General features: G+C 38.7%; 1 protein-coding gene across 1 annotated transcript; it reads right to left on the bottom strand.

Annotated features, from left to right (window-relative positions):
• Positions 1-1,065: 1,065 nt before the first annotated feature.
• LOC104346363 (transient receptor potential cation channel subfamily V member 6-like) lies at positions 1,066-27,918 on the bottom strand. Its single transcript, XM_086464998.1, has 15 exons — positions 27,788-27,918; positions 18,287-18,384; positions 17,635-17,757; positions 16,595-16,735; positions 15,941-16,039; positions 15,556-15,731; positions 14,528-14,674; positions 8,579-8,791; positions 8,150-8,236; positions 5,964-6,040; positions 5,490-5,655; positions 5,140-5,206; positions 4,263-4,531; positions 3,109-3,215; positions 1,066-1,339 (listed from the first exon to the last, which is right to left on the bottom strand). The coding sequence occupies exons 1-15, from the start codon at positions 27,916-27,918 to the stop codon at positions 1,066-1,068; spliced, it is 2,175 nt and encodes a 724-aa protein (XP_086321124.1).

The following is a 27,918-nucleotide window of genomic DNA, read 5'->3' as shown; positions in this document are numbered from 1 at the left end:
ACTCAGTTGTTCATTGGATTGTTTTAGAATTTCAGAAAGAGAGAGAGAGTGTACCACATTCTGAACTGCCTCTGCAATAGCTCTTATTCATCTATCTAACATTTCCTTTCCATTTCTTTCAGTTCTATATTGTAGCTCTGAAACCTTGGTGGCTCAGTCAGAGAACTATGGTTCAGAATCCTACTCTTCCACAGAAAACAAAAGACCAGCTTCACCTCACTTGGGAGATTAATAGCTCTGCTGCAATTTCACACTGCTGAAAGTCACCTAACCAGGTCATATGTGCTCTCATTAGGAAAAGAAATTCCCACTTGAGATCCTTCAGAATCCTCCCAGGAACAGGAATCACTTCTTTTCAAAAGCTTAAAGTGCATTCATGTGACATCAAAATAAAACAAACAAACAAAAATCACCAAGGAAACCCCAAACAAGCAAACCAAACCAAAACAGTCCTGCTAAGACAGCAATGTTGAAAATGCAGATAATAGAGACTGCCTTTCTTCAGAGGGCAAAATGTGTCAGGCCCTGAATGCCAGGTTGCTACAGTCCTTTTAGTCATCACAGTGTCAGCAACTACTTTCATTCCTGAGCTTAGTTATAGGGTTGGTTTTTTTCAATTCTGTACCAAAACATAAAACAGAACTTCAGTCAGCTCTTTGCTATGAGAGCATTGGGATTTTGTTAAACTGGAGGGAGAGATTATACTGTATGTAACAGTCTAGGAGAAGTCTTACTGATCACTTATTTGTAAATGGAAGAAATCCCATTGCTGGCTGCTTTTGCTGATTTCTGTAGGGCATTATAAAACATAACAAACCACCACAGACCTTAGCTCATCACACCCACCAGCTTGGTGCAAATATCAGTGCAACAGCAGCGACACTTAAATATAAGAGAGAAAAGACTGCATTAGTATATCATAGGATAGATGCCATCAACTGTTCACCAGCAGAGTTCTTCAAGGCTGGCGACTGTGTGTAACATGCTGGAATGTGTATGAACAGCTGGAGAAGACAACTGTTGTGGCAAAATTGATCTGTGTTGTGGAGTTAAAAAAAAGCCTTCTTAGACATCATAGACCTCCTCTTCCATGGTATGACTGACCTCTCCACGAAGCTGGTGGAAGGTGTTGTGCCTTAGGATCTCCCAGCCACGGTGAGAACAAGTCCTGGATGTGTTCCGTGACAATGATAGAGCAGACAGTTCCTTCTTGTACAGGAAGTCCCTACTGATTTCCAGCTTTTCCAAACCCTTGTCATAGTTATCCTTATCCTGAGACTTAAATGCTTCTGTGTACCGCATCATTTTGTGTTTGTTGGGTTCAACCCTGTCTTCAACTCTGTAAGAGAATTAAAAAAACATAACCTGAATGAAGTAGAAACATGCCAGATTATCAACAAAACTGAGCAGCCACAAGAAGAAGCCCCTCCCAAAAATATGCCTACTGACCCACACATTCCAGAAAATCTACACAGAAACAGGAAAATGATTAGAAGAATGGTGCTAGCAGCTGTTAGCACACAATTATCTTGTAGACCTTCATCCCTGTCATTGACTTCAGTACCCTTATCTGCCCATGGTTTCCTGTCCTTTAACTCGTTTCCCAGTCATGGTTTGCCCTTTCCATTTTTCCAGCTGTAAGCTATTGGCAGACCTATCCCACCTGACTCTGGCTCCAGATCGTTTGTATATACATGTATATTCATCCATTTTCTTTGTTATTGTCTTGCCTCCTCTGATATCCACCCTCCATGGATGCTAGCTTCAGGATGTCACTTAGCTTTTGCTGAACTTTTATTTAACTGCTCCACTTCCACCAACATTTCTCTATATCACTTGTCTTCTGAAATACTGTCCTACGCTGTCTGAATGAGCACACATATAAGTTGACAGAACTAGATCACACTGACACCCTCTTCTCATAGCATCCAATGAAGAATTGTTGCTGGGATATTGCTCTTGCAAAGTTATATTCTGCACCTTGGACTGAAGGTATTGCACATTGGTACCACTTTAGGTCACTTGTTCTACCCAGCAAACCCGTAAATCCACAAGGTTCATTTCTCTGCTAAAACCTGCAGAAAATCCCATTTCATATAGTCACCACTCCTCCTTCTGGCTTTGTCAGCAAAATATGACACAGTTGGAAGAGAGACATGCCCAAACAAAGTTTAATCTTTTCTCACCCAATCAGAAATAAGGAGGAATCTAGTGTTATCTAGACTACTGAAATCTTGGACCTAAGACTTTGCTACCTGATATAGTCTTTGCAAAATATAGTATAGTCACTAGGGTCACATGAGAAAGAAAAATTTGCTTTAGTTATTCCCGTTGTGGTTTTGAATCATCTGTAGTGCAATTCTGGGGCTATTTAGTCTTAAGAAAAGGAGGCTGAGAGACCTTATTGGTCTCTACAGCTACCAGAGAAGACATTGTAGAGAGGTAGGTGCTGGTCTCTACTCACAGGTAATTAATAATAGAACAAAAGGGAATGGACTCAAGCTGCACCAGGGTAAGTATAGGCTTAACATTGGGAAATTTTTTTTTACTGAAAGGGTTGTCAGACATTGAAATAGGCTGCCCAGGGAGGTGGCTGAGTCATCATCCCTTAATGTGTTTAAAGGTCATTTAGATGTGGTGCTTGGAGATATGATTTAGAGGTGTACTTGGTACAGTAGGGTTGATGGTTGGACTTTATGATCTCAAAGGTCTTTTCCAACCTGAATGATTCTATGATTCATTGCTGCTGAAAGCCTAATTGCTTGATTCTGCCATGTCATTCATCTAAAGGATAGGGACAGCCAACCAAGCACAACAGTGAAGTTTTGTGATACCCATTATAAGAAGTTTGAAAGAAAAATTCAGGCCCTATAACCCATGCAATTTCTGGGGTCTGTGTCCTGTGACTACTGGATAAGAAAACACCAGCTGATTTCACAAGGAACCGCACAGCAGAATCACAGACAGAAAACAGACTGGGGTCTGTATTCTGAAAGGGAAGGAATCCAAACTCTCCTCCCTAGGCCACCAGAAAGGCTCTTTATTAACATCCATACATTGGATTATTTTTCTGGGATCCATACATGCACACACTAGAAGAGAACTCACCTGAGATACCATCGGTCCCCTAACCCGTACTCCCGCCCACAGATGCCAGACCGAGGCCAGAGACACCGTGGCAGTTTGCGTTCCAGCATGACAGTAGTAGCAACAACCTTGAGAATAAAAAAAAAAAAAAAAAAAAAAAGAGAGAACTCAGATTAATTAGAAAAAAAAAATCAGACTTTCTTTCAAAATTATCAATTTCGTGAGTCCTGATCCGTTACCTTTATTACAGATCCATATGTAATGAAGAAAAATCACAGGATTAATACTCTGTTTATTATAGGGCAATTCAGTATTTTAGTCCTGACTGTGCCATGTTTTGAGGAAGCAATAGTGCTCTTAAAACACTGTTATATTTCTTTCCTTTTATACCTGATGGCAATGAGTATGGCAATTAATTTGCAAGCTAGAGAAGAGGACAGGATTTGTATCTGCATTAAATATCATCAGAACTTACCAATGTGGCCACACAACTACATTTAACTATTTCACTAACTGCTTTCTTACAGAAAAATACTAGGAAATGAGTTTCCTGTTGAACAGCTATTTAACTGATCTGGTTGAATTTTTTTGTCTTTTAAGCAAGAGAGTCAGGCCAACTTCTCTTAATGGATCTAAAACTGTTACTGACCTACTTGTAATCATTACCTTGCATTCTCTCTCCCCTCAGTCAATCCCTATAATTATAATTTAACGCTCAGTTACATAGAAATATGATTTGTAAAAAAAATGCAAATTTAATTCTATTTAACAAGTGATTCCATGTGTAAGGAACGAAAATCTTGGGAGAAAAGAAAGGCTAGATGGCCTTCTAGCTGCTGTTTGAAATAAGGTAGGAATACCCACATAGCAAAGATATACTGGAAGACAGTTTCACAAGGGAAGATGAGCCAAAGAGTAGTCTTGCACTTAGACACTTCAGACTCATAGAAAGGATGAAAGAAATTTGGTGGCTGATGTACAGAAGCTGTAAAACAGAATTAAAAGGATGTGGCTTATTGTCTTAGCCCCTGAGAAAAGTGAAGACCAGGGAAAGGTTTAAGTAGCTCCTTCAGAGCATGGATGGCAGAGTAAGTAACTACAGTAACACATTTTCCCTGGACAACTTTTCCCTTTTTTTATTCAAAGCAAACACCCTACCACCTAAACTAGATTACCTGGGCTCTCCAGAGCTCATCCCGCTCGTGTGCCACTCTCCAGTGGGTGTCACCCATCATGGCAATTAACAAATTGAGCATAAGGAGGGTGGCAATGATGGCAAAGGCAAAGTATACCACGCTGTACATAAAGGGCAGGTCCACATCATAGTTTGCAGGGCCATCAATGATGGTGAGGAACAGCTCAAAGGTGGTGAACAAGGACATGGGATAATTGTAGAACTGCCCAAGGTTTTCAGGGTTCTCTGTCTGGAAGATGATGTAAAAAGCTAGAGGGGAGCAATTAAGAAAAAAAAAAAAAAAAAAGAAAGAGAGATTTTAACAGTAGGAATCACATTCCAAGAGCAACAACAGGGTCCTATAAGAGATGTTGACAACACAAAGTGGTCTGGGAAGGAGTTGCATGTGTTTCTATGCTAGTGCAGTACCCAGCATAACAAGGACAAATCCCTGACTAGAATCACTGGTCTCCATTTTAAAATGACTCGGAATTACTTTATTTATTTGTTCTCAAAATAGTGATCTTTTCTTCTTCAAGGATATAATAAAGCTATGCGTGTTAATCTCATTTTCAAAAGACAAATATCATAAATGCAGTATGTTTTTAAACCTTGACTTATGTAAACATATGGAATTATCTGGACTGTTCTAATTTCTATTACACTGGAAAGAGTAAGAATTGAAAACCAAACTCAATAGAACAGAAATCAGTACTGGAAAGTGACCATGGTCAAAGAAATAGAAGCTGTACATCATCATCACATTTGCCAGCTAACTCAGAGGGCAACCTGAGAATAAAATCAAAATCCATGCATTTAATTCATACTAAAGAAGTTGGCAGGGGTAACATATTGCTGTTTTCCTTTTGTAGACTCACCTGATGCGAAGCCTAGTATCACCACAGCCATGAGCCAGCAAAAGCGCATAAGATCTCCAAATATCATCTGTAGAGCAAAGACAGAGCAACCATAAGGCCCAACTGTTCCACCAAGTCACAATGCAACCCTACATAAACCATATTCCAGATTCTAAGACTATGAGTAGACTAAAGGAAACTTCTGCACTAAAGAGAGAATGTGAAAATACCAAATCCTCTGTGCAGACAAGAACTTGTCACTTTGCCATTAATGCTAGTCCTGAGGGAGAAAGAAGTATTCTTTCAGTTCTCACTCTCTGCAGAGGTGTCAGGATGTGTGTAACAAGCCCGTATTTGTTTGTGTCTTATACCTTCTGGATCATGATGGTAAAGGGTCCGAGCATCTGGAAGCCTCGTGCGAAGTACATGACATTGCACCATCCTAGCACTAGGGCAAAGGACATGGGCACCACCTCACCAGTTGTGCTGGTGAGACGCATCACCATGGTTACTAGAATCATGCAAGCATATGTGATGCTGCAAAGGAAGAAAAGACAGTTGAACAAAGTTCAATAAAGGAATCTTACCCTTCTTTTTGATTTCTTTTCAAAAATTCCAAGACAGGCACATACAGCCACCAGCCCCATAGACAGAGACCTCTTAGCACTGTCAGCTGTACCTGCCCACTCACCTGGCTTCCTACACCCCAGCTGAGCCAGTAAGAGAAATAAATCAAGAGAAGGAATACTCTAAAAGAATGGAGGAACTGACTCATCCAGCAAAAGACAGCTGTGGCGAAAGCGAGAGACAATATATTTATTAGACTTAAAAAGTTGTGTACTTACACAATTATGTGGAAAGGCCCTCCTAGGATGGTTTGTCCAAAGTATTTCGTTGCTCCAACTCTAAGGATATCTGGGATCTAAGAGAGACATCCTGTTGACTTTAAGACTCAGATGGATTCCGTTATACTATTAAATGTCATCATAACCACCAATATTCACAGTAACTTGAGGCCACGTGCATCTGCTTTGTTTCTGCTGGTTAACAGTTTGATTTCTATATTACTTTAATAACAGGATGATTTGGCCCCTCTGGGGATGCGACAGAGATTGCCAGAAAATCTAACAATGCTTAGGCAGATTGAAAGACTTCAATATGTGGCAGAGAGGTGTTGCAGAACAGAGCTGTGAGCCTGAAGTTCATACAGATTACTGAGAAGAGACCAGACAAAAAGCTGAGCCTCAGAAATGAAGTCATGAAAGATCTTCTTGGAAAATCAAAGGAGTTTGTTATAATTCTCACTGTGTTAGTTGTAGTGTAGCCCCAGAGTCCTGACCAAGTACAGAAAGAAGGACCTATTCTTCTGGAACATATATGAGCAGAAAGAAAGCTGTTTACAAGGCCTGGCATCATCATTTGAGTTTTCTTATCATCTCATAGTCAATTGAGTCTAAAACTTCTTAAAATTTTCAGAGTTCTATTTCATATTATAGTAAGTCAAATGGGGAATATGTTTGTTTTAATTTAAAGAACTTTTGCTTTTTAGTTGTCTCATGGTAGGGAGAACACCTAAACATGTCCATATCAGAACTCTGGTTGAGTAAGGCTCCTGTTATAGGTCCCTACAGTCACTGATCTCCAATTAAATATAAACTTTTACGCGTACACACAGGAATCACTTCACATAGCACCACTAAACACATGAGTATTCAGGTGTGTTGGGTGAAGAATCTCTAACAAACTCATGTAACAGCTGGGATTCAGCTAAAGGCAATTGGCATTACCCTGCAGATAGTATTTGAGAGTGTGGCCAGTCCTAATTGCTTCCTCCGCACCTGGAGTCCTACTAGTATGTTGTCACAGTCTCTGTTTTATCCAACAGATACTGTTGACAATGTCTATTGCCATGGACGTTTATCACAGAGAATCACAGAATCAGAGAATGACAGAATGTTAGGGGTTGGAAGGGACCTCCAAAGATCACCTAGTCCAACCCCCCTGCCAGAGCAGGACCACCTAGAGTAGATCACACAGGAACATGTCCAGGCAGGTTTTGAATGTCTCCAGAGAAGGAGACCCCACAACCTCTCTGGGCAGCCTGTTCCAGTGCTCTGACACCCTCACAGTGAAAAAGGTTTTCCGTATGTTAATGTGGAACCTCCTATGCTCCAGCTTGCACCTGTTGACCCTTGTCCTATCATTGGGCATCACTGAGAACAGCCTGGCTCCATCCTCCTGACACTCGCCCTTTACGTATTTATAAATTAATGAGGTCACCCTTCAGTCTCCTCCAAGCTAAAGAGACCCAGCTCCCTCAGCCTTTCATCATAAGGGTGATGCTCCACCCCCTTAATCATCTTTGTGGCTCTGTGCTGGACTCTTTCAAGCAGTTCCCTGTCCTTCTTGAACTGAGGGGCCCAGAACTAGACACAATATTCCAGATGCAGTCTCACCAGGGCAGAATAGAGGGGCAGGAGAACCTCTCTTGATCTACTGACCACACCCCTTCTAATATACCCCAGGATGCCACTGGCCTTCTTGGCCACGAGAGCTCATTGCTGGCTCATGGTCATCCTGCTGTCCACCAGGACCCCCAGGTCCATTTCCCCTACAGTATGCTCTAACAGCTCAGTCCCCAATCTAGACTGGTACGTAGCGTTGTTCTTTCCCAGATGCAAGACTCTACACTTGCCTTTGTTGTATTTCATTAAATTTCTCCCTGCCCAGCTCTCCAGCCTGTCTAAGTCTCTATGAATGGCAGCACAGTTTTCTGGTGTGTCAGCCACTCCTCCCATCAGCAAACTTGCTGACAGTGCACTCTATTCCCTCATCTAGGTCACTGATGAATATACTGAATAGTATTGGTCCCAGTACAGACCCCTGAGGGACTCCACTAGATACAGGCCTCCAAAAGCACTTAGACTAAGCAAATACCCCTACTAAGTTGTGAGCACAAACTCATGTTTGTCTAGTAAGTAAAATCCGTCTTGATGAAACTTGAAACTCTATAGCTTACAGTTTCTCTTACCTCAAGGATCAAAATTACTACAGCTCCAATGACTGTGATCAGCTCCCCCACCAGCCTCAGCTCATCCTCATACGTCATATATGATTCCTGACGAAAAAAAAAAAAGAAAAAAGGAGTGAATGGAAATTAAAATTAAATTTTGAAGGGAGTGAAAGGAAATTAAAAAGGAGGGTGGGGGAAGCGAAAGACCACTGTTAGTGTGAAAACATGACCAGGCCTGGCAAGGCCACAGGAACCAGTCCAGCCCTAGCAATGGAGAACAGAGCATACCCCATGTTCTTCATTGACAAAGGTCAGCTGGCAGAAAGACACAAGGAGGACAGCTGCAATAGCTCAGAACTGGAAAAAACTTGAACTTTCCAGCCAAGTAGGTTAGATGAGAATTTTCCAATGCTGCCTATAGGGACCTGACTCCTACAGACACAGTACCTGCAGCATTTTCTGGACATAGATTGTATTGTCTCTGCTGCTTGTTTTGTTGCCTGTTCGGGGTTTCAGAGGTCGGTAGACGCAGCACATAGTGAAGCAGACCATGTAGAGTACATAGAATAACGCCAGGAAACAGAAATAGGGACGACCATACATATTCCACTTCAGGCTCACCAGCTCCTTCACAGGTGTTAGGTCCAAGATCTGGCGTGCCTGAGAAAGAAAGAAAGAAGTAATTAATTACCATAAGGGCATTTGTTTATAAGCATCATTCACACCGTTTCCTGGGATAATATTAACAAACTATTCTCACCTACTTTCTTCAGCATTAGGAAGCCAAATTTATTTTGCAAAAATAGAATGCTCATGTGGGTTTGGATTTGCTCAGTTTGCCAGTAAAGATCTTTGGAAAAAAGTAAAAAATATATCCTGTAGAGAATAGCTTTTGAGTACCCGTGGGATGCACAAGAAAAGCATATTAGCTACTGGAATAAGTTTGTTGCCTTCGTAGGCCTGTATGCATATCAACACTTGAGACAGGCCTATGATCTAGGTCCATGAATGCAAATATGTGAGAATGTGTTGCACAGAATAAAAGGTATTACTTAGAATAGCATTTCATAGCATCCTTTATAAATGATCCTATTATCTTTTACAAGGCTATCTGCAGAGTATAAGATATATACATATTAGGGTCAGGCTAACTTTACAGTGTCAAAAATTTTGTATGTCCTGTGAACTCTAGGGATTCAAACAGATACAAAACTACTTCTATTCACGAATTGTCTTTTACTGTGACTGGTATAATTTTTGAATAATATTTTGTGTTAAGCAAGACAGCACAGTGCACTCTACAGCAGATACTCTGCACAAAATATACATCATTATTAGAACACAGAATTGAAAAAAAAGACAATTTGTATTCTATTTTCAGCTACAGAAAAAAGTTTGTGTGTAAGCTTGTGAAATTCACTTAGATTTTTTTCTCCAAATTGGAGCACTGCATTTATATGTGTAAGTTAACATTGATTTCAACAGCTATTTCTATCAACTTCAGTAGTATTTGTGAAACTCTTAATCTCTAGGAAACATATCAAAAGGTCTTTTAGATGATTAGCTCTCTTTGAAAAACTGACACTCATATTACCTTGATTTAGCAGGCAACTAAGAGGACTTTGAAAGATTTTAAAAATTCTTTATTTTCTATTTAAATGCAGCCTGTTAATGGACTGGATTTTCAAAAGTTTTCACCATTTAGCTATTATGATAAAACCTGCAGTATACCCCCAGTTAGATATAGTATGAAAAAAAAAAAAAACAACCCAGGCTTTTCCAACTTACTTCCTTTAGATTATTTGCATGTTATTCAAAGTTTTGGCCCTTCATTGTAGTATCTCGGTGGTGTAGCTCAAATATTGTAAGAGGACCACATAAATTTCCAGGAATAAACAGAAACTTCAGTGAGCATCTTGCATGATATGAAAAATAGTGCTGCTCCATACCTTGGGGCTGCGTTTGTGTCAAAGATCTGTATATATCTATACATTCACTGTAGCTGAGGAATTCTATACAAAAAGCAAGCTTCATCAAAAATGTTGCCACCACAGTTTTAGAAGTGACAGAGAGGCTCTATAAAAAGTAAGAGAAATGGAGTTATAAGCACTGGAGGGAAGAGCCCTTTCCTATCATACAATTCCTTTTCAAAAACTGACAGGAAGACTTCAGAAATTTTCTTAAGTGCTCTCATGGTTGATTTGCACAGATGCATGTAAAGGACAAAGAAAATACAGTGAGATGTTACAGAAAAAAAATTCAACGTATTTTCCTCTGTTGTACCTCTGAGTGAATCTATTGATTTGCTGTAGAGATGACAACTATAAAACTTGGAAAGGTTATCTACATTTAGGCTGTACTAGGGCTAAACTGTAACAGTTGCTCTATCACCCAATAAATCCTCATCAATCAGGGAGGAGAATTGGGAAAAAGGAGAGAAGACTCACAGATGAAAGTACAACAGGTTTAATGAAAACATCACCAGTACAAACAGAAAATACTCAACTAAATAAATATGCTGTCATCACAACGTACTGCAGAGTAGTCCTCAGCAGAAGCAGAGGAGGAGCAGGAGGAACATCAGCAAGAATAAACTCACAGGAGCTCCCACTCCTCAGTAAACCTCCTCCTTGAGCATGACATTATGGTATGGGCTACACCTGCAGCTAACTCAGGTCAGCTGTCCTGGCTGGCTTGAAGCTGCTAATGGCTGGTCTATGATTCTATCCTAGCCAAACCAGGACAAAGATCAATGTCATTCCACTCTTTTTAACTGTTTTCCTAGAACAAGATGAAATTGCAGCTACATGAACTGTCTAATAAATGTCACTATTTCTTCCTAGAAACTTTGCCTCATCTATGTCCTTAGAGTATCACTAGTACAAATAACCCTATCACATAACTTTAGGCGCCTAAAGGAGGTATCTTCATCGGTGATGTTGTTATCGTAAGATTTCTCTCCTTGTAGGCAATAGGGTCCTACAGATAGCCATTCAGCTCACCTAAGATCTAAACTGCTCTCTGGAGATTCTTAGTTACTTGCATTTCTCTATCATCCACATGCAAAAAGTAGGCAATCAGTATTCCTTAATTAAACACCTCAGTTGGAGACAAAAATGAGATGAGACGAATCTAGGCCAAGTGCACTTCTTTAGCTTAATTTGTCCAATGTAAACAAACAATATTGCGTGCAAAAAAGTAGTCACTCTCAAGCCCGCCCAAAACTAGAAGCTCTGCTTAGTAAACTAGTCTGTGAAGAAAGAGTGAACTGCATGGGAAAGATATTAATTTTAGTATGTAACGTACTATTGGGATGTATTCAACAACACAGTGATAAAATGACTATGCTGATACAAATAAAATGGAAAAGAGAATATTAAGGTCTTTTCATACTGAGTTCTTTTGAAAAATTTGGCCTGTGATTCCCTAGTGGTCATAAACTACATAGAGTTCCACTGCGAGGAAGTATGTACCACAGAAGTGACAAATGTTATTTTCAAAGTAGATGTATGGTACTGACTCAATTTAGCATGGCTTCCAAGATCTGCAGTAGAAGAGCTAGATCTATACTTTGGAATCAAACGGATCACCCTGAAGTATTTTCAAAAAAAAATGTTCTTTTCCATTTAGTTATAAGCCATGTTCTGTGAAGTGGAATTAAAACTAGGATATTTGTTTATTGGCACCTGCAAGCCCAGAAAATCAGCATGGAGTCTTTTTGTGATTTTTCTGTCATCTCATTATAACCGTTTAGGGTCTGTTCGCAGTCTGGAAGAAATCAGTATAGCTGAACTGAAGCCATAATTGCACTGGTCTCTAACAGTGGAATAATGAGCCTGTAGTCCTTCATCTGTCTTCCCTACATGGAAGTGTAATTTCTACTGATGTAAGAAGAATATATAAATACTAGAAACAGGACTATGACTGGTATGTTTACAAAGGATCAAAGTTGGCTTTGTAGGTCAAGGGGCTCGATCTACTCCAGAGATGGTCAAAAACAGTTGGATTCAGCGACTTTAAGACAGTCAGTGCTATTTCATTTGCAGTTTCTCTACCTATAAAAAAGGGAAGAACCTATCTGTCCTTTCTCACAGAATGTATCCAGGGTCCACATGAGCAATAAGCTACTTCTCCAAGAATCCTGTTTAAGGTTGCCAACCAAGACCCAAAATGTCAATAAGGTGTTTTCTGTAAAACGGAAACAAAGGCATGTATATAATTGATTGGAAATTACCCTCGGTCCTGATGGCATCTTGAGGGTAAAAAAAACCACTAACAACTAAAATGTATCTGATAAACCTTTGAAATGTTTTTATTGTTTGTAGGAACATAGAACTGAGGATGACAGAATATTCCTGTTAGTACAGCAATAGAAGTCTTTTGTATCAGATGATTTAGGATAAGAAAACTGGAACATTTTTCCAAAAGAGATAAGCATTTGTTTAAAGCTCCATGGCTTATGTAAAAATATTACATTATAAGTTTCTGCATTATTATCTGGGTGATACTTAATTGAATCATTTATGTCAAGCTTTCAGCTTCTGCTGGAAGATTGACACTTACAGTATAACTAGGACAAACAGGGTGTACTTTACACCTTGCTTACGAATTTGACCCACACATATTATTAAATTCTAGTCCTACTTCCTATTGTAATATTTAGGAGACCACTGCAATAAGCAAGAAGGAGACATATGTCAAATTGGTGTATGTTAGTTTAAAGGAAAGTCTCTTATTTCACTCTAGATGTTTTCATTCTCTTGCTACATTGCCCTGTTTACTTTAAGTCGGCCAAAGACAGATTGTGCAAAGTGCAAGGAATATGTATGTTCCAATAAATTGACATGACTCTAACAGAACTCTTGAATGGCCTAAGAAATATCCTAAAGGATCAAAACTAAGTAAGAGATAATGAACCCAGCTAGATAGCCTTAGGTGTTCTGTTTTCTGCAGAAGTCAGTATTCTATAATTCTTTCCGTAAGAGAGTAAATTTCATTTTGAAATGGATGATCTAAGTCTGGAGCTTACTATAATCTTCCTGTAGCTTAGTTCCCTTCTATTTTTTCCACTTTACACCCACTTAAGGGTCAGAGAATATATCTTAGTACCTGTTTGTGTATGCATCCCTCTTAATACAAGAAGAACCTGTTTCTGATGGGGGCCTAAAGACGCTCACCTAGCCCAATACTGGACTGGGATGGTATGATAGGATGAGGTTACACACAGCATTTTTCTAGAGGAGACAGCCAACATTTTGGGCCAAACATATAACAAATGCAAAGAATTACTAGTTATGCATGCAAAAATTGCAATTGTTCATATTCAAGAGCATTCTTGAAAATACAGAAATCAGAATCTCTTATGGTATTTGGTGACATTATATCCTTTGAATTTAGGAATCTTGGATCTGCATGCACTGTATGTTTTGGGATAAGATAGAGGCACAACATTCTGCTTTCTTTTAGGATTATGGTTTAGTCTTCCGAACAATATCTAAGGTTGTTCTATTTTTTGACGTAGACTGCTTTCCCCTGAATTTCCATAAGTATCATCACACATAGAAATTTAGAGGATTTCAAAGAAAAGCAATTGAGAGTCTCATAGACTTCCTCCACACTGTTCAAAACTCTCCAGCAGCTGAAACTTCTGTTAGAGCTAAGTTTGACTAAAATTTTGATAGATGGAAATAATACAGGATAGGTAGTATTGTGCTAATTAAAGTGTCTTTGATTCATTTCCTATTCTATTAGGATTATTTAAGCCAATTACAACTGCTAGGGAGTGTACCTTGAAAGTCTTATGGAGATCTGTCTAAGCTTTCCATTACACTCTGCTATTTTTATCTCAGTGATCCCTTTACAAGTTTTTGAGCCTACAGCAAAGATAATTTGCCCACTTTGTTTTGTCATAACGTGGACAAGCAATGTCATTAAATCAAGGGAATAGTAACAATGAGTGGTTTTAAAGTGCACTCAAGTTTAGGATTTCTGAGCACAGCCTTGTCTCACAGGGACATTATGAGAGTTAATCAGTATCACAGTTACAGAAATCTACTTGTTAGAGCTACTCTAGAGGTACTTGTTGCTGATATCTCTGAGCCTGTGAAAGACAGAGAACCCTTTATTGAATCACACAATGTAATTTCCTGTGGCTTGCTCATACTAAGTTCTTTCAATCATCTGCAACTTTCACACCTCAGAAGAAACTGTATATAAAGCACAAGATGTAGTCAGGTCATTAATAAGCTGCCACATTTCATGTATTCCCTACAGTATATGATGCAAAGTCCTTGTTCTACGGATAGTATAAAAGAGCTTGAACCTTCAAACTCATCATTCTTCTCCTTTTATAATCACCATGGTCTGCACATGGAAAGCATGTGGTGCCCAGAGTACCTCTCTCTTCTTGGTTGAGACAATGAGCTCAAGGAAGGATTGATCTTCAGCCCAGGAGTCAATTTCTGTGAGATCATAGAGCACAGTGGACAAGGGGCCAAAGGACCAGAGGTTGTGCTTGCGCTTCTGCATAAGGTATTGAAACATCTGAGGAGAAAAAAATGGGGTTAAAGATATCAGAAGCTTTCCAGTATACAGTGTATTTGCAATGAGAACAAATAAAGTTGTTTAAAAACCTTAATTGCAACGTATTTTCCTTGAACTTGGTAGTTGTTGAGGTTATCGTATCTCTCAGGAACAACTACAGAGGTTAAGAAGTGTAATAACTTTTTCTGATTCCCATTTGATAACTAGCTCATGCGTGAGGTAAAGGATGAGTGATTTTTACTCTAAATGCTAATCAAATTGCCAAAGTTTTTGACACAGTTATATATCTTGACAATAACTTTCATATCGAATTATATATTGATTAGAAAAAAAATCCTTTTACACTCTTCTACAAGTTACCAAGAAAGAGGTGTGGCAAGGGAAATGATCCTATCCTTTCTGGATCTACATAAGAAATACTAACCACCTTTGTATTATTTTAAGGGGAAGGATGAGAGTTTTCATTAAATATTGAGTTCTTGTCTATGAATAAATGTCTGTGGATACCTGAAGAAGTTTCCCATATGTCACATTTAGGGTAGTGAAATCTAGATAGCAAAGACAATCATTTCAGTCAGACTTTCAAGAAATTACTTGGGGTGGATCTTTCTGTTAATACCTGTTTAACTCAAATGCTTCAAAAACTGGATCAAAAGAACTATTCTTTAGGCACTCATTCCTTTCATTATAGGGTAAAGAAATTTCTTACAAAGGCTTTTCTGGTCCTACATGAGACTTCTGGGGAAAAAAAAAAAAAAAAAAGACTTGCTGTGTATCTTCTACTCACTAAGAACATGCACAAACTCCCTTGGTTTGCATGATGTTAATTCAAGTTCTTCCTTTCTCTTTTGTATGGAGGCAACTGTGTCACAAAAACTCACCACAGTGTTGCCCTCAACTCCAGCCAGTTTGAATGGAGTAAGCCCCTCATTGTTAGGAATCAGTTCAAGTGATCCCGGTCCCTCTTTGTTTTTGTCATAGGAAAGTATCAGGCTGTACATGTGGCAGGCAAACATCTTATTAGGCTGGAGAACCAGGATGTGAAGAACAGTGTTACCTTTGAAGAAAACAGATCAGGTAAAGTATATGGAATAGACCAGCCATGTGCAAAGACTGGCAATTGACTGATGGTTTTCATTTTATTCACATCGTTCATCCCACAGCCATTTGTAATGAGAGAAAAATATGTGTGTGCACGGATGACAGAGTCTGATTTAAAGTGTCCAGATCCACTGTATAAAATTCACTAGGCCCCACAGCACATACCCAGATAATCTTGAGCTCCAATGTCAGCTCCATTTTCAATGAGCAACTGTACAATTTCTTCATTTCCCACACAAGCAGCAAATGACAGAGCATGCTCTCCTGCAAAGAAAGGAATGGGGAGAAACAACATTAAGACCCCAGAAGGCAGGGAAGGTTGAAGCATGCTGAGGGAAAATTATCCATGCTATGAAGCCAGAGAACATGAAAGGAAGAGTTACTTCAGGTAACCTGTATATTTCCTGCCCCACTCCTCATCCTTCTCAGAAAGGAAAAAAAGACCAGCCCCACATAACACTAAAAGGGGGGTTCCCTTGTTCTTTTCAGGAGATTATCTTCATAAGAATGTTGACAAGTAAGTTGCAGTACATGCTGCTAGGAAGAAATGAAATTACAATTTTTATGTAATATATATTTTTTGTATATGTGCAAATATATAGAATATGTATGATTCATATATATTTATATTTATGAAGTATTTGTATACTCAGATGGAGTCTTACTGTCTCTGCTAGAAGGTGTGTGACTGCTGACACTTGGAGACAGGAGCCTCTGCTTGTCCAGTTTAGATGGGGACTAAAGCAAGTCTCCCTTATATTCCCTCATCACTCTGCTGGTTCCCTCCCGTAGCAGCAAGGGGAGAAGATAAGGCTGTACCGAAATAGAGAAGGTTCTGTGAGCTGCGCCTGAAGAAGTGCCCAGTGGCCTGTGCTGTGCAGACATTGGCCCCTCTCTTGAGTAAAGCCTTCACCAAAGTGATGTTCTGGTTCACGGCTGCAATGTGGAGAGCTGTCTGCCCTGTAAGACACAGAAATAAATCCTCTCCTTCCAAGAAAGCAACTTCAGTTCATATTTCAGTCATGGTAAAGTTTTTTTGGGACTGCATCCATACGATTTAGCTTTGAAGTTATCCCTGTTGTGTGCAAGGGTTGGACTACAGATTTTTCCAGGGGTCCCATTCTACTTAAATCTTTTTATGAATTAATGAACACTGACTTTACAACCTGCCAAAAAAAACCCAACAGGATACACTTTCGAAATTTTTTCTAGGGGAAAACAAGACATGCCACACTATTTCAGGAAGCACCATGAAAGCTGTGTGACTGTCTATACTTTCCTTCATGGGACATGAAGACCAGGTCAAGACAAAGCTCCCAAGGAAGACTAATTCTAATACTTCAAACTAAGTATTAGCATTTTTAAACCCCCATCATTATTAATTTAGTGGTTTCAAGATTCTGTCTGGCATTTCTGTGTAGTCAATCAGAACCGTTCTTTATAAACTTTGCTCAGAGTCTAGACTCAAAAGCAGTGGCCACATTTGTTTTCAATGCCTATTCTTTGTCAACAAAAGAACTAATTTTTTTCTCCTTTCAGAGGAAATCAGGTCGGTACCCCTTTTGTTACACGTAAGTATGCCAGAAAGCAAACTCCTTGCAATCCCACTATACCCAACGGGCTCACCTGTGGTTAAGGGTTTGTCAATTACTCATTTGCATGTTTGCATATGTGCATACTTGGGTTTAATATAATTCCACCTTCCACAAATGATCAGAAGCCATTTGTATGTTGTTTTTGCTATGTAACAGTTCAGTAATATATTGAACCAGGAACAGTATAAGCCACTTCCCTAAATGTACCCTTTTCTCTCTCCCCTTGCGGAGAATCCTGCCCATCTTCATTCCCTGAGATGTTACCTTCATAAAGCTCTGATGTCATCCTCTCATTGACAAGCTCAGGAGCTGCTTCCATCAGAGTCACTGCTGCCTCCACGTTATCATACAAGGCAGCTACATGAAGGGCGGTCTCCCCCACTGCACCTAGAAACAGTAGGAGAAGCATGTGAGTCATCTAGACATTCAACTTTATGGGACAAAAGCAGAAATGGATTTATTGGGGTGCAGAATTATGGGAGTGCTAGGTCCTCCCTTGAGTACTTCGAGGTGCCTCCTCATCATATGACATGGTAACAGCCACATAACTGCATAATCTCTGTCCTTCACTCCATCAAAATCCGAAAGCTGGACAGAGACTTCGGGTGTCTGTGATAGCAGACTCAGGCATAAGGTGAATGACTGACCACCTACCACAGTAAACCACCTCCCCCAGTCTCTCTATAAAAAAGGCCCATTCAAGCTGTAAAACTGTGATCTTCGCCATTCCTTTAGGGTTCGATATGCTCGTCAAGTCAGAATACTCACTTTGTTGCAAAGCTGCTGACATAGGGTTAAGTAGTTTGAGTCTGCTAATGCAAATGTTTTAGCAAACTAACAAACATACTACATGCTACTCATTGTAGCAGGCTCTTGCCTTCCACAGAAAACAATTTGTTGCAAATAATTGAGTTACCTCTCTGATAGATATCACATGTTCCATCAGTAAGAAGTTTCCTAATGGCTGGGAGGTTGTTCTCTTTGGCAGCCTGGAGGAGTGGGGATTCCCAGATCCTGTAGTCAAGAAAAAGTGGCTGATAAGGAACACATTCAAACACATGGTGCCTCTCTCCAGAGCTAGCATGGCCTTTGCTAGTGACACTATGTGTCTTCAATATTTTCACTGAAAGATCAGTAATGCACACCTACCATCTGAGGTATTTTTTGAACGCAAAAAAACCGACCTGAAAAGCAGATAAGTACAATGATAAAAACCAAGGCATTTCATCATCTCTTGACTTACTGATGCTTAAACATATGGTGGCAGCAGAGGGAAAGGTAGGAAAAAAGGATAACCAACTCAAAAATGTTTCTGGTTTATATAACCAACATTTTGACACAGAATGATGGGTCATTTAATACCCCTCCTGCCATTAGACTAGCTGTCTTACAAGCCAGAAAAAGCCAGTAGTTTTTTTACACAGCACAATAAATTAAAAAAAGGTTTACCCCTGAATTACTCCAATAACAGATGGAAAAGAAAATGTACAAACAAGAAACCCACCTGTGTTGTAGCAATGTTTCATGTAGTATAATTAAAAGAATGAGCTCTAAAATGTAGTTCCTCATCATACAAATTTATGAGGAAAAATTTAAAAGCTTAACTATATTATTTTTTTGTCTGATGCTGAGAAAATTGAGACTGTTGAGAACTGAAATGTATGCCTGTCCTGGGAAAGAGCATGCCTTCAAACAAGTTCTAGGTGGAATGGTTCAATTATAGCTGAAGAATGCCCGTGAGTCTTCCACGACCCTCTGGGTTATTTCAATAGATCCTTTGGGGCTGATGAAGAAATTTCAAGTACAGTAACCAAACTTCACTACACCAAGGTCCTTTGATGCAAACAGCAGGTCAAGGGAGGTGATCTTCCCCCTCTACTCAGCTCTGGTAAGGCCATATCTAGAGGCTGTGTCCAGTTCTGGAATCCTCAGTATGAAAAACATATGAAGGGAGTTCAGGAAAGGGCCACAAAGATGATTGCGGGACTAGAGCATCTCTTGTATGAAGAAAGGCTGAGAACTGGGACTGTTTATCCTGAAGAAGAGAAGTCTCAGGCAGGATTCTTATCACTGTGTACAAGTAATTGAAGGGAGGGTGCAAAGAGTTACCTGCAATGCCTGCTCACTCAGCATCCAAATAAACTTTTCTAATGTTCAAAATAATGAGTTGGCCACCCAAAAAAGTCACCAAAAAAATAGAATAAAATCTACTAATTTGCGGTAAATATTTCTGCTACCCTCAAATATTTTCAGATTTGTCTTTTAATTCACAAGAAGTGTTTTGGGGTGGGGTATTGTTTAGTTCTTTTTTTATATACAAATAAAGAATTATAAGTAGCCCAAGTTCAGGAGCTAAAGATTGAAGGGGAAGAAAGACCCTCAAACCCAAAGAAACAGCCTACATCTCATAAATTTTCAGTATGAAAGAGATTCCTCTCGCCAAATAGGGTAAGTTCAGATTTAGATCTCTGTTCAGATGCAAATCTTGTGCTTTTATCTCACCTCTGCTTTCTTGTAGTACAGATGTTTAATTTGTTCTTAATTGCCTAGCGTGGCTCAGGTCATGTGTGATGTGGAATAAGTCTAGGGAACACAGTAGAACAATGACAAATTCAAGCTGATATGAACAAGGAGAACATTAGCCCTCATTTTCCTGTTAGCTCCTGTCTGTTCTTTTACTACAATCTAACAACTGCCAATAGACTTGATGTTAGTCACACACACACACACATACACAAAAGCATGTGGGACAAATAAATTAGTCAAACCATATACCTGAAGATATATTCAATGCTTTCTCCTTGAAATCCCAGATTTCTTCCTTGTATTCTGGTATTATTTAGTTACAAGATTTTGGGGATACAGTTTATAGGGCAAATACTATATAAAGCAATAGGTGTTTTGCATTAAGTGATAACACTGATATTAGAATACATTATCTGTGAATATAACTCTATTATAAGCCACAAGAAAACCCACATCAAAGAAAGAGAGAAAGAGAATATAAATGGCCCATTGTACAAAACGTTTTCTCAGGACTTGTGCTTACTGCATATAGGATAATTTAACGGTAAAACCATAGGTAAAACAGGTAACATAAATTCTGTGGCTCAGAAAAATATATCTTTCTCGGTTTAAATGATAAAAAAATATTATTTTATGAAGAATAGAATCTTGAAGCAAAAAAAAAAAAAATTTGATATACCATTATCTCTGGATTTAATCCACCTGAAATGTGTGAGTTCTGCACACCTTTATAGCAGAAAGATACTGACACACTTGAGAGAACTGAGGGAATAAAGCAGAACAAAAAGAAGTATCAGAATTACACAGATAAATAGGAATCATTTTAATAACTGTAAATTAATGGGCATGGGCTACAAGTAATAAAAGCATAACTGAACATTATATTTATCATTCCATAAAAGGAGCATTTCCTGTCACCAACAGCACCTCAGTATCTAAGTCACTAGAAACTAGACTAGAAAAACACTGAAGAACGGAGGAGAAATAAAAACATTCAGAATATAAAGGACCATCCTGAACAAATGAGATATTTTTACACGTCCTTCAAACTCTTAACCTTGCTGCTTTGAGAAGTATTCCTTCTTTAGCTTAAACATGCATCAGTTGTGTTAGTTGCTAATTACAAGATGATTTAATGAGAACATTGCATCTAGGATCAGACAAATAGGAACAAAATAAAGAGGCACTCTGAGCAAAAGTTGCAAGATTCAGTATCAGTGAAGCAAGCTTACCACTTCTGCCATTATTTTGGCTGAGAAAGACTCTGTGTTCCTGGAGAATGGAACTTTCAGAGGCAGGAAGTGGGAAGGAGGTGGAGTTTCAACAGTATAAACAATGCTACAATTAATATGATGATGTTTTACTGGGTAGGCCTTTATCCCTCAAATGACCTCAGAGAGGAGGAAGGATTGGGTAAGAGACAATGTGGGAGGACACAAACACAATACCTTCCTCACAAAACTTTCCAAAGCCCTGGTAAACAACTAATTAAATTACAAGTCTGCTAAGAGGGATACACCTAATAACTACCGTACTCAGCTTTCAGAAATTTAGGGCAAAATCGTCAAACCTTTCTACTTATTGTAGGAACCTCCGACTGGGCTTAAAGAACCAGAGATCCTAGGCCAAACATCAAGCTGGTGAAGAACCCGAAAGTGTTGGTAAATGTCATGGCACACTGCCTCTGGTGCCTCAAAGGTCCATGACTTATGGACCATATGTTTATACCATATGCTTTTACTCTCATTTAATTCTCTGTCCCATAACTGGGAAAACATTTTACTCTCATTTAAAACATGCCATTATAATTATCAACTCATTTATAATATATTACAGCAATGTGCTGAGCGTATAAATGTCAAATACTAGGTGAGGCAAATTCATTAATACAAAATATAAAACAAAGTCACCTGAATCTAGAACCTTCAGAACATTTTAATTTCTTTAAGTTCTGCATATTTAATGAATTTTCTTCCTGACCCATCAAACACAGCATGAATTTTACATTTTACAACTCCAGTTCCTGCGTCTCAAAGCAGCAGCAGGTAAAATCTGTAACTTAGTCTCTCAACAGAGCTGTCTACAGTAGATGTTTGGTTTCCATAAAGTATCATTATGTCACTGGATGGAGAGGGTGGCTTTCAAAGAATGATTCGGCAAAGACCTACTTAGACACTCTGAGAAGGTAATTCTGCACATCTAAGTTAAACTGCTGTTCCAAATAATTTTTTCATTAGCTATTGAGTCGAAGGACAGTAAGCTCCTAATTTAGCCATCAAGTTACGTCTGTAACACTAGGTAGTACTGATGTTGCCTTATCGGATCAGTATAGGATAAGAGCAGCTACATAGTTAACCAGTAGTTCTGAAAAATGAAAACCACGACAGTATCCACCTGAAAGTGCTCCTGGGTTCTTCTTACTGAGCTAAGGAATGCAGCTGTGTTGAGACACCTAGTGAGCCTTGATCATGCAATAATATCAGTCAGTTTTCTTAATAGATGATTCAATGACATGCTCAGGAAGCTGTGAGTTGTTTTTCAACATAGGTGAGGACAAAATCAGGAACACCTGAAAATCCATTGTGAAACAAAGAGAAGATAGACTGTAGGTCAGATTCTGACTGAGGGAGTAACATAAACCAGTTTTAAACAAGGTTAATTATTTCACAAGCACTTTCTGCTGATAATATGTACCCATTTGGATTTACAGCTTCTTAAGCACTTCTTTTGGAGTGTATCCTCCTCATTACACTTATGAAGAAATAAGAATGCAAGGATAGATCTGTAAGTCTTAACTGTGTTACAAAAAGATGAATTTGGATTTACAGGGTTATTCTTTTATAACAGGGAAATATATATTAAATATATGAACCGTAAGGACAACAAGCAATCTGAAACTTCTTTTTCAAGACTGAGCTCAGCAGAGGTGCAACTACTTGAGTCATTCACTTTATGGAATTTTCCTATTGTTTGCTCTAGTTTATGCTCAGCATCTGCTAGCTTTATGTTTTATCCGCATAGCTATGTCAGTTACTAAAGGTCTAAAGCAATTCTTTCTAACTGAGCTATAAATTCATCAGCAGGATATTATTTCAGCTTTCTTTTCTTTCCCTGTTCTGGTGCTCAGAATATCCATGCTCAACTCTTCATCATGAAATTGACAAAGAATATTATTTTCTCCCTTCCTTCCGCTAGTATGTTTATGTAAATATGTGCAAGACTTCAGGAGAGCAGAGGAGTGCTCAGAGGAAGCTAACCAGACAGAAAGAGGATCAATACAATCATCTAACAAATTGCTAAAGAATGAGTTAGGAAATTAATATTACAAAGTGTAAAGGAGACAGATAACAGGGGCTTGAACAATCAACAGGGTCAACCAATTTCTTCAGGACCGATAGAACAACTCAGCAAATTAACTGGAATCTCTTGAGCATGTATGTAGAAGCCCCTTCAGCTGACAGTAAACAGAGCTTCTCTGGAAACAAATTAAACAGGTTACTAACTGTTCATGCTACTAGACAAGAAACTGATAGGGAAGTCTTATGCCTTCAGATATTTAGCTATCTACCACACTAAGCAATAGAAATCTTCCTCAGTCACTTCCAGCAGGGCAATCTCCTTGCATTAATTTCCTTTTTTTTGATTCTGCATCCAAGACCATCCTAAGAATAATCTTGTGCCAGAATCGGATCAACAGTTCAGCAGATGTTAGTTATTCTTTATTATCACTGAGTTATCCACAAAACAAATTTGTCCTCTGAAGCACAACCTCATCCTGTATCAAAACTTCCAACCCTCTTCAAGAGGGATTTTCTTGCCGTTTTATTCTAGGTTGTGTCCCTCACCCTATGTCTAATTAGTTTTCCCTAACAACTGTTTAATTTACAGTGGTTTTTTTTCAAAGCAGAAATTTCATGTTTACTTCTTCATAAGGAAACATATAGCCAACTTTAAGAAGGCAAATAGCTTCCTAAATCTATGAGCCTGAGCCACATCTTAGGCACTGAGATCAGGTGTGTGTATGTTTGTGCAATGTTGGGGAAATGTGAGCTCTGGAGGACCTTTATACTTGTGAAATTAAGGATTGTTTTTCATTATTAGACTCAAAACTTCCATTAGCATGGAAGTGTAATAGCATAAGAAAGACCAGAAATGCTGCCAGTGATGCCTTTGACTTTATTTTGCATGCAGCAGCAGAGTTTCCAACAGGCTGTTGTTTGCATCTTGACTACTCAGAAGAGCTGAGAAGACAGGACAGTCCTACATTAATTTGTGCACTGAAAACTTAGAAACGTTGTTTGGAAAAATGAACAGAAAACTATGGTGACATCTCTCATTTACTAGCAGCTTCAGAAAGATTTGTTTTCAGGGTAAGGAAAGCACTTTGCTAATATGTCTGCAATACCAAAGAGCCCCCTCAAAAAAAAATAAAAAGGGGATATAAAGTCTTTATTGCAATGTTTGGAATGACCATAGCTCTCTGCAAGTTATGCAAATTATCCCGAGCACCTCTAATGCATTATTTCTCATAGCACAGATTTCTATTGTTAATCAATGTGTAAAAATGCATTGTTTTTTGATGGGTGTTTGGTTGATTTTTTGTTTGTTTCTTTGGTTTTTTATATACTACACGTTAAATGTTTTATTGTCATTAGAATAATTAAGCTTCAGAGCATTCCAGGAAGGCCAGGTGATAACACTAATCCCTAAGCAGCGACTGTGAGAGAGAAGAGACACACAGAAGACAGATTATTTATCAATTAAAGTTATGGAGACAGGCAATAACAGAAAGAAAAATTTAACGTCATTGTCCAGAATCCATGTACTCACTTGCTCTAAATTATTTATTAGTTATTTTTTATGAACAGTACAGTTTTCATAGGATGGAATTTCTAACATTACATGCTAGGAAGATTTTGATCACATTTTCTTAGCATCTCTTACAGTGAAAGCTAGACTAAGAAAAATAAATCAAGCAATGGCTCTCATAAATTGTAGAACTGTTAGATCAGTAACAGACATTCAATTCCTCTTCACCTCTATCAAGCCTGAATTTTCATAAGTATTTATCTCATTGTTCACCATGATTATGAACCATGGTGGGTTTTTATGTTCATATGCTCCAGGCTATGTAGGTGCTAGAGTTTTCTTCCAAAGATAATCCTAGGAAGGACACATGAGACGTGACCAATGTCCCTGGGACCTCACACTGACCTACAGGCTGTTTAAAAAGGAGAGTCTTGAACAGAAAGAAACCAGAGGAGTAAGGCAAAATAAATTCAAAGTCCTCTCTAGTATTAGGAGATTGTATCACATTTACTGAACTTGGATGTCCCTTTAAGGAATGCTATACAGTGCAGGATTAAGCCAAAGAAACCCCTTACTGTGGATAATGCTGAGATCAACTGCCAATAAGATTCGAAGAACTATTACACATGAAGAAAGAGAGAGCAATTCCAGTGAGGGTGAGAACTTCCAAAACAGTTAGCTTTCAGGTATTATCATCAGCAGTTGCAGAACAGGAAAAAACATTGTTCTCTTGCAGACTTTGTGCAGTCAGAGCATACTAGTTAAATAGTAATATATTTACCACTGGCTTTCAATAAGATAATAGAATTTAATTGCTGCTTATTACTGTATGCATTCCAGCACCATTAACACTAAGAACTCAAGCTGAAGCCACAACACTTCAATTCTACACAATAAAATGACAGGATGAAGTAAAAGCCCTCTTGGCTTACAACATTTTTTCCACAAAAGCAAAGCTTTTATAAGAGTAGCTCCCATACACAAGTCATCACAGAAGGTTTTCCTGTTATGTTTTCCTATCCGTGTGTAATTAAGAATATGAAAGCAATAAAACTGATTCCAGTCCTCCACAGAATACTCATTTTCTTTCCCCTCAAACTCTGAGTATCTCTGGGGACAAGAAAGGGAAGGAAACAGTAGGATAATAAGAGGGAGAAATGGTCCTGTCCCTCTTTAGGGAAAGAGTATCCACATATTTGCACTATGTAATTTCTGACAAATAACAGAAGGCTAATTTGTGTTAGCTGAAAGCTGTGGAAAACATATAGACCTAAAAAGGAAGGGAACAATAATGTTCCCATGCAACCCTGATTTCACAGACAATGATATTGTATGCACTACACATGTTGTTATACAGAGTTTTATAAAGAAACACAGAAATGTTAGGTTTGGAGACCACTGAGGCTTCACTAAGTTTATAAGAAGAAGAATTTATATGCCTAAGAGTTTTTCTGGTTTCCTCTATCAGCAGCAACATACAAGATGTTCATGGGCCTGCAGCGCATGACTAATGAGGACTGTCAAACAAAGAGAAGGTTAAATGGCAATCTAATAGCAGCCTATGTGAAAGGGAGAAACAAAAAGTAAGGGACTAGACCGTTATTTGTAACAGCAGATGATAAAACAAGGGGCTACAGCACCAAATGGTGATTTTGGAAGTTCAGGTTGAATATTTGGAAAAAAATCCTTTTCACTAGGAGGTTACTACAACACTATAACCAGTACCTAAAGATACAGTGGAACCTCTGTCCTGGGAGGCTTTCAAGACTGAGATAGACAAAGCAATGTGACCTGTTGCTGTCAACAGTCCAGCTTCAAGTGGGAGGTCAGATAGAGACCTCCAGAGGTCCCTTCCACATCTCTCTGACTTGAAAATGTGAAGATAATGTTATAATTATAAAAATATTAGTATATTTAGACTTTTATTTTGCACACATTCAACTGGATATTACAGAATCTGCTGAGAACTTATTTTTGTTACCTGTGATGCTTTTCGTGAACATACCAAAATGTGAACACTTCAGCATTCTATGGAGACGCTATTGTTCCCACTGTCCCTCCCCTTTTTAGGTGTATTTAAATCCCATTGCCCTGAAGTAAAATAGAACAGGCTTTTGTTATTTGGTCAGAAGTTAGATGATGATATATGTAAGTTCTGTCCCTAAAGACGGATATGTACATTTGTCCCTCTTAAGGTGCTACTTATACATATGTATAGATAGATAGATAGATAGATAGATAGATAGATAGACAGACAGATAGATTTTGTCCCACACAGACACCTTTTTGTCCCCAGAGATGTTCAGAGCTTTATCAGGAAAGAAAAAAAAACAAATTTTACAAGGGACTAGAAGCAATTTGTTAATTGAGTACTGCAGTGTTTGTGCATGCAGAAATTACAAGGAACAACAGAGTCAGCTTGATTTCCAAGAATACTCCTGCATATCTGTGTGTTCAGGGAGCAACCCTGCACAGCAGTAACAAACAGCCTTGATTCAGTATTTACATACAAAGACACAGGCAACCTTCTTGATAATGTAAGGTGTAAGAGTAGTCACTGTACATGTTGACACCCAGGCCACAGGAGTGAGAAACCACAGTCCAAATGTGGAACAACATTAGGTCCACTGTCGCACAGTAAAGGCGACATTTAGAGAGACAGAAAGCAGAATCCTTGCAAAAAAGCCATTATTTCAGCTGACTGCAGCATATACGTCACACACACTCTTAATAATAATTAAAAAAAAAAAAAAAAAAAAGCCAAACAGACCCTCATGCATTTTCTTGTGAGCTTTACCAATGAAACAGGAAAGACAAGAGTATAAGTTATTAATTTGTCACTGAAGTACTGCACTCAGGGTAACTCAGTTATGATCTACTAAACCCACCTGTGAAAGCAGATAAGATTGGAACTCCAGAAGCATTCCACCTTGAAAGAAGAAATCTGATATAGAGAAAAGTGCTCCAGGGTTGTTTAAAGTTTATCTACTGGCAGAAAAGCCTAAGGGAAAAGTGTGAGAGTGAGTTACAGTGAGAGAGCAGCAGAAGAAAGGGAGGACAAGAGGGCTGAAAGGCACTGTACCTTTTCTGCTGGAGTAAGTAGATTTCATCCAGACGTTTATCCCAGGATTTTTTGCCTTGCAACTTCTGGCTTAGTCCATTCCAGATCCGGAAATAGAAGGGCTTGCTATCCCCAAATAAAGGTACCCCCAT

Source organism: Leptosomus discolor, chromosome 1 (assembly GCF_034619465.1).
Source record: "Leptosomus discolor isolate bLepDis1 chromosome 1, bLepDis1.hap2, whole genome shotgun sequence".
Lineage (NCBI taxonomy): Eukaryota > Metazoa > Chordata > Aves > Leptosomiformes > Leptosomidae > Leptosomus > Leptosomus discolor.
The sequence above is the reverse complement of the archived record's forward strand: the minus strand, read 5'-3'. Positions and strand labels throughout refer to the sequence as shown.

What these genes read in the sequence shown, in the direction of transcription:
- LOC104346363 (XM_086464998.1), bottom strand. Translation starts at nt 27,918, where the DNA reads ATGGGGGTACCTTTATTTGGGGATAGCAAGCCCTTCTATTTCCGGATC. An exon ending in TACTTACTCCAGCAGAAAAG is followed by an intron (nt 18,385 to 27,787) that starts GTACAGTGCCTT and finishes TCTTGACTACAG; the next exon opens with GATCTGGGAATCCCCACTCC. An exon ending in ATGTCCAGAAAATGCTGCAG is followed by an intron (nt 8,237 to 8,578) that starts GTACTGTGTCTG and finishes TTTTTTCGTCAG; the next exon opens with GAATCATATATGACGTATGA.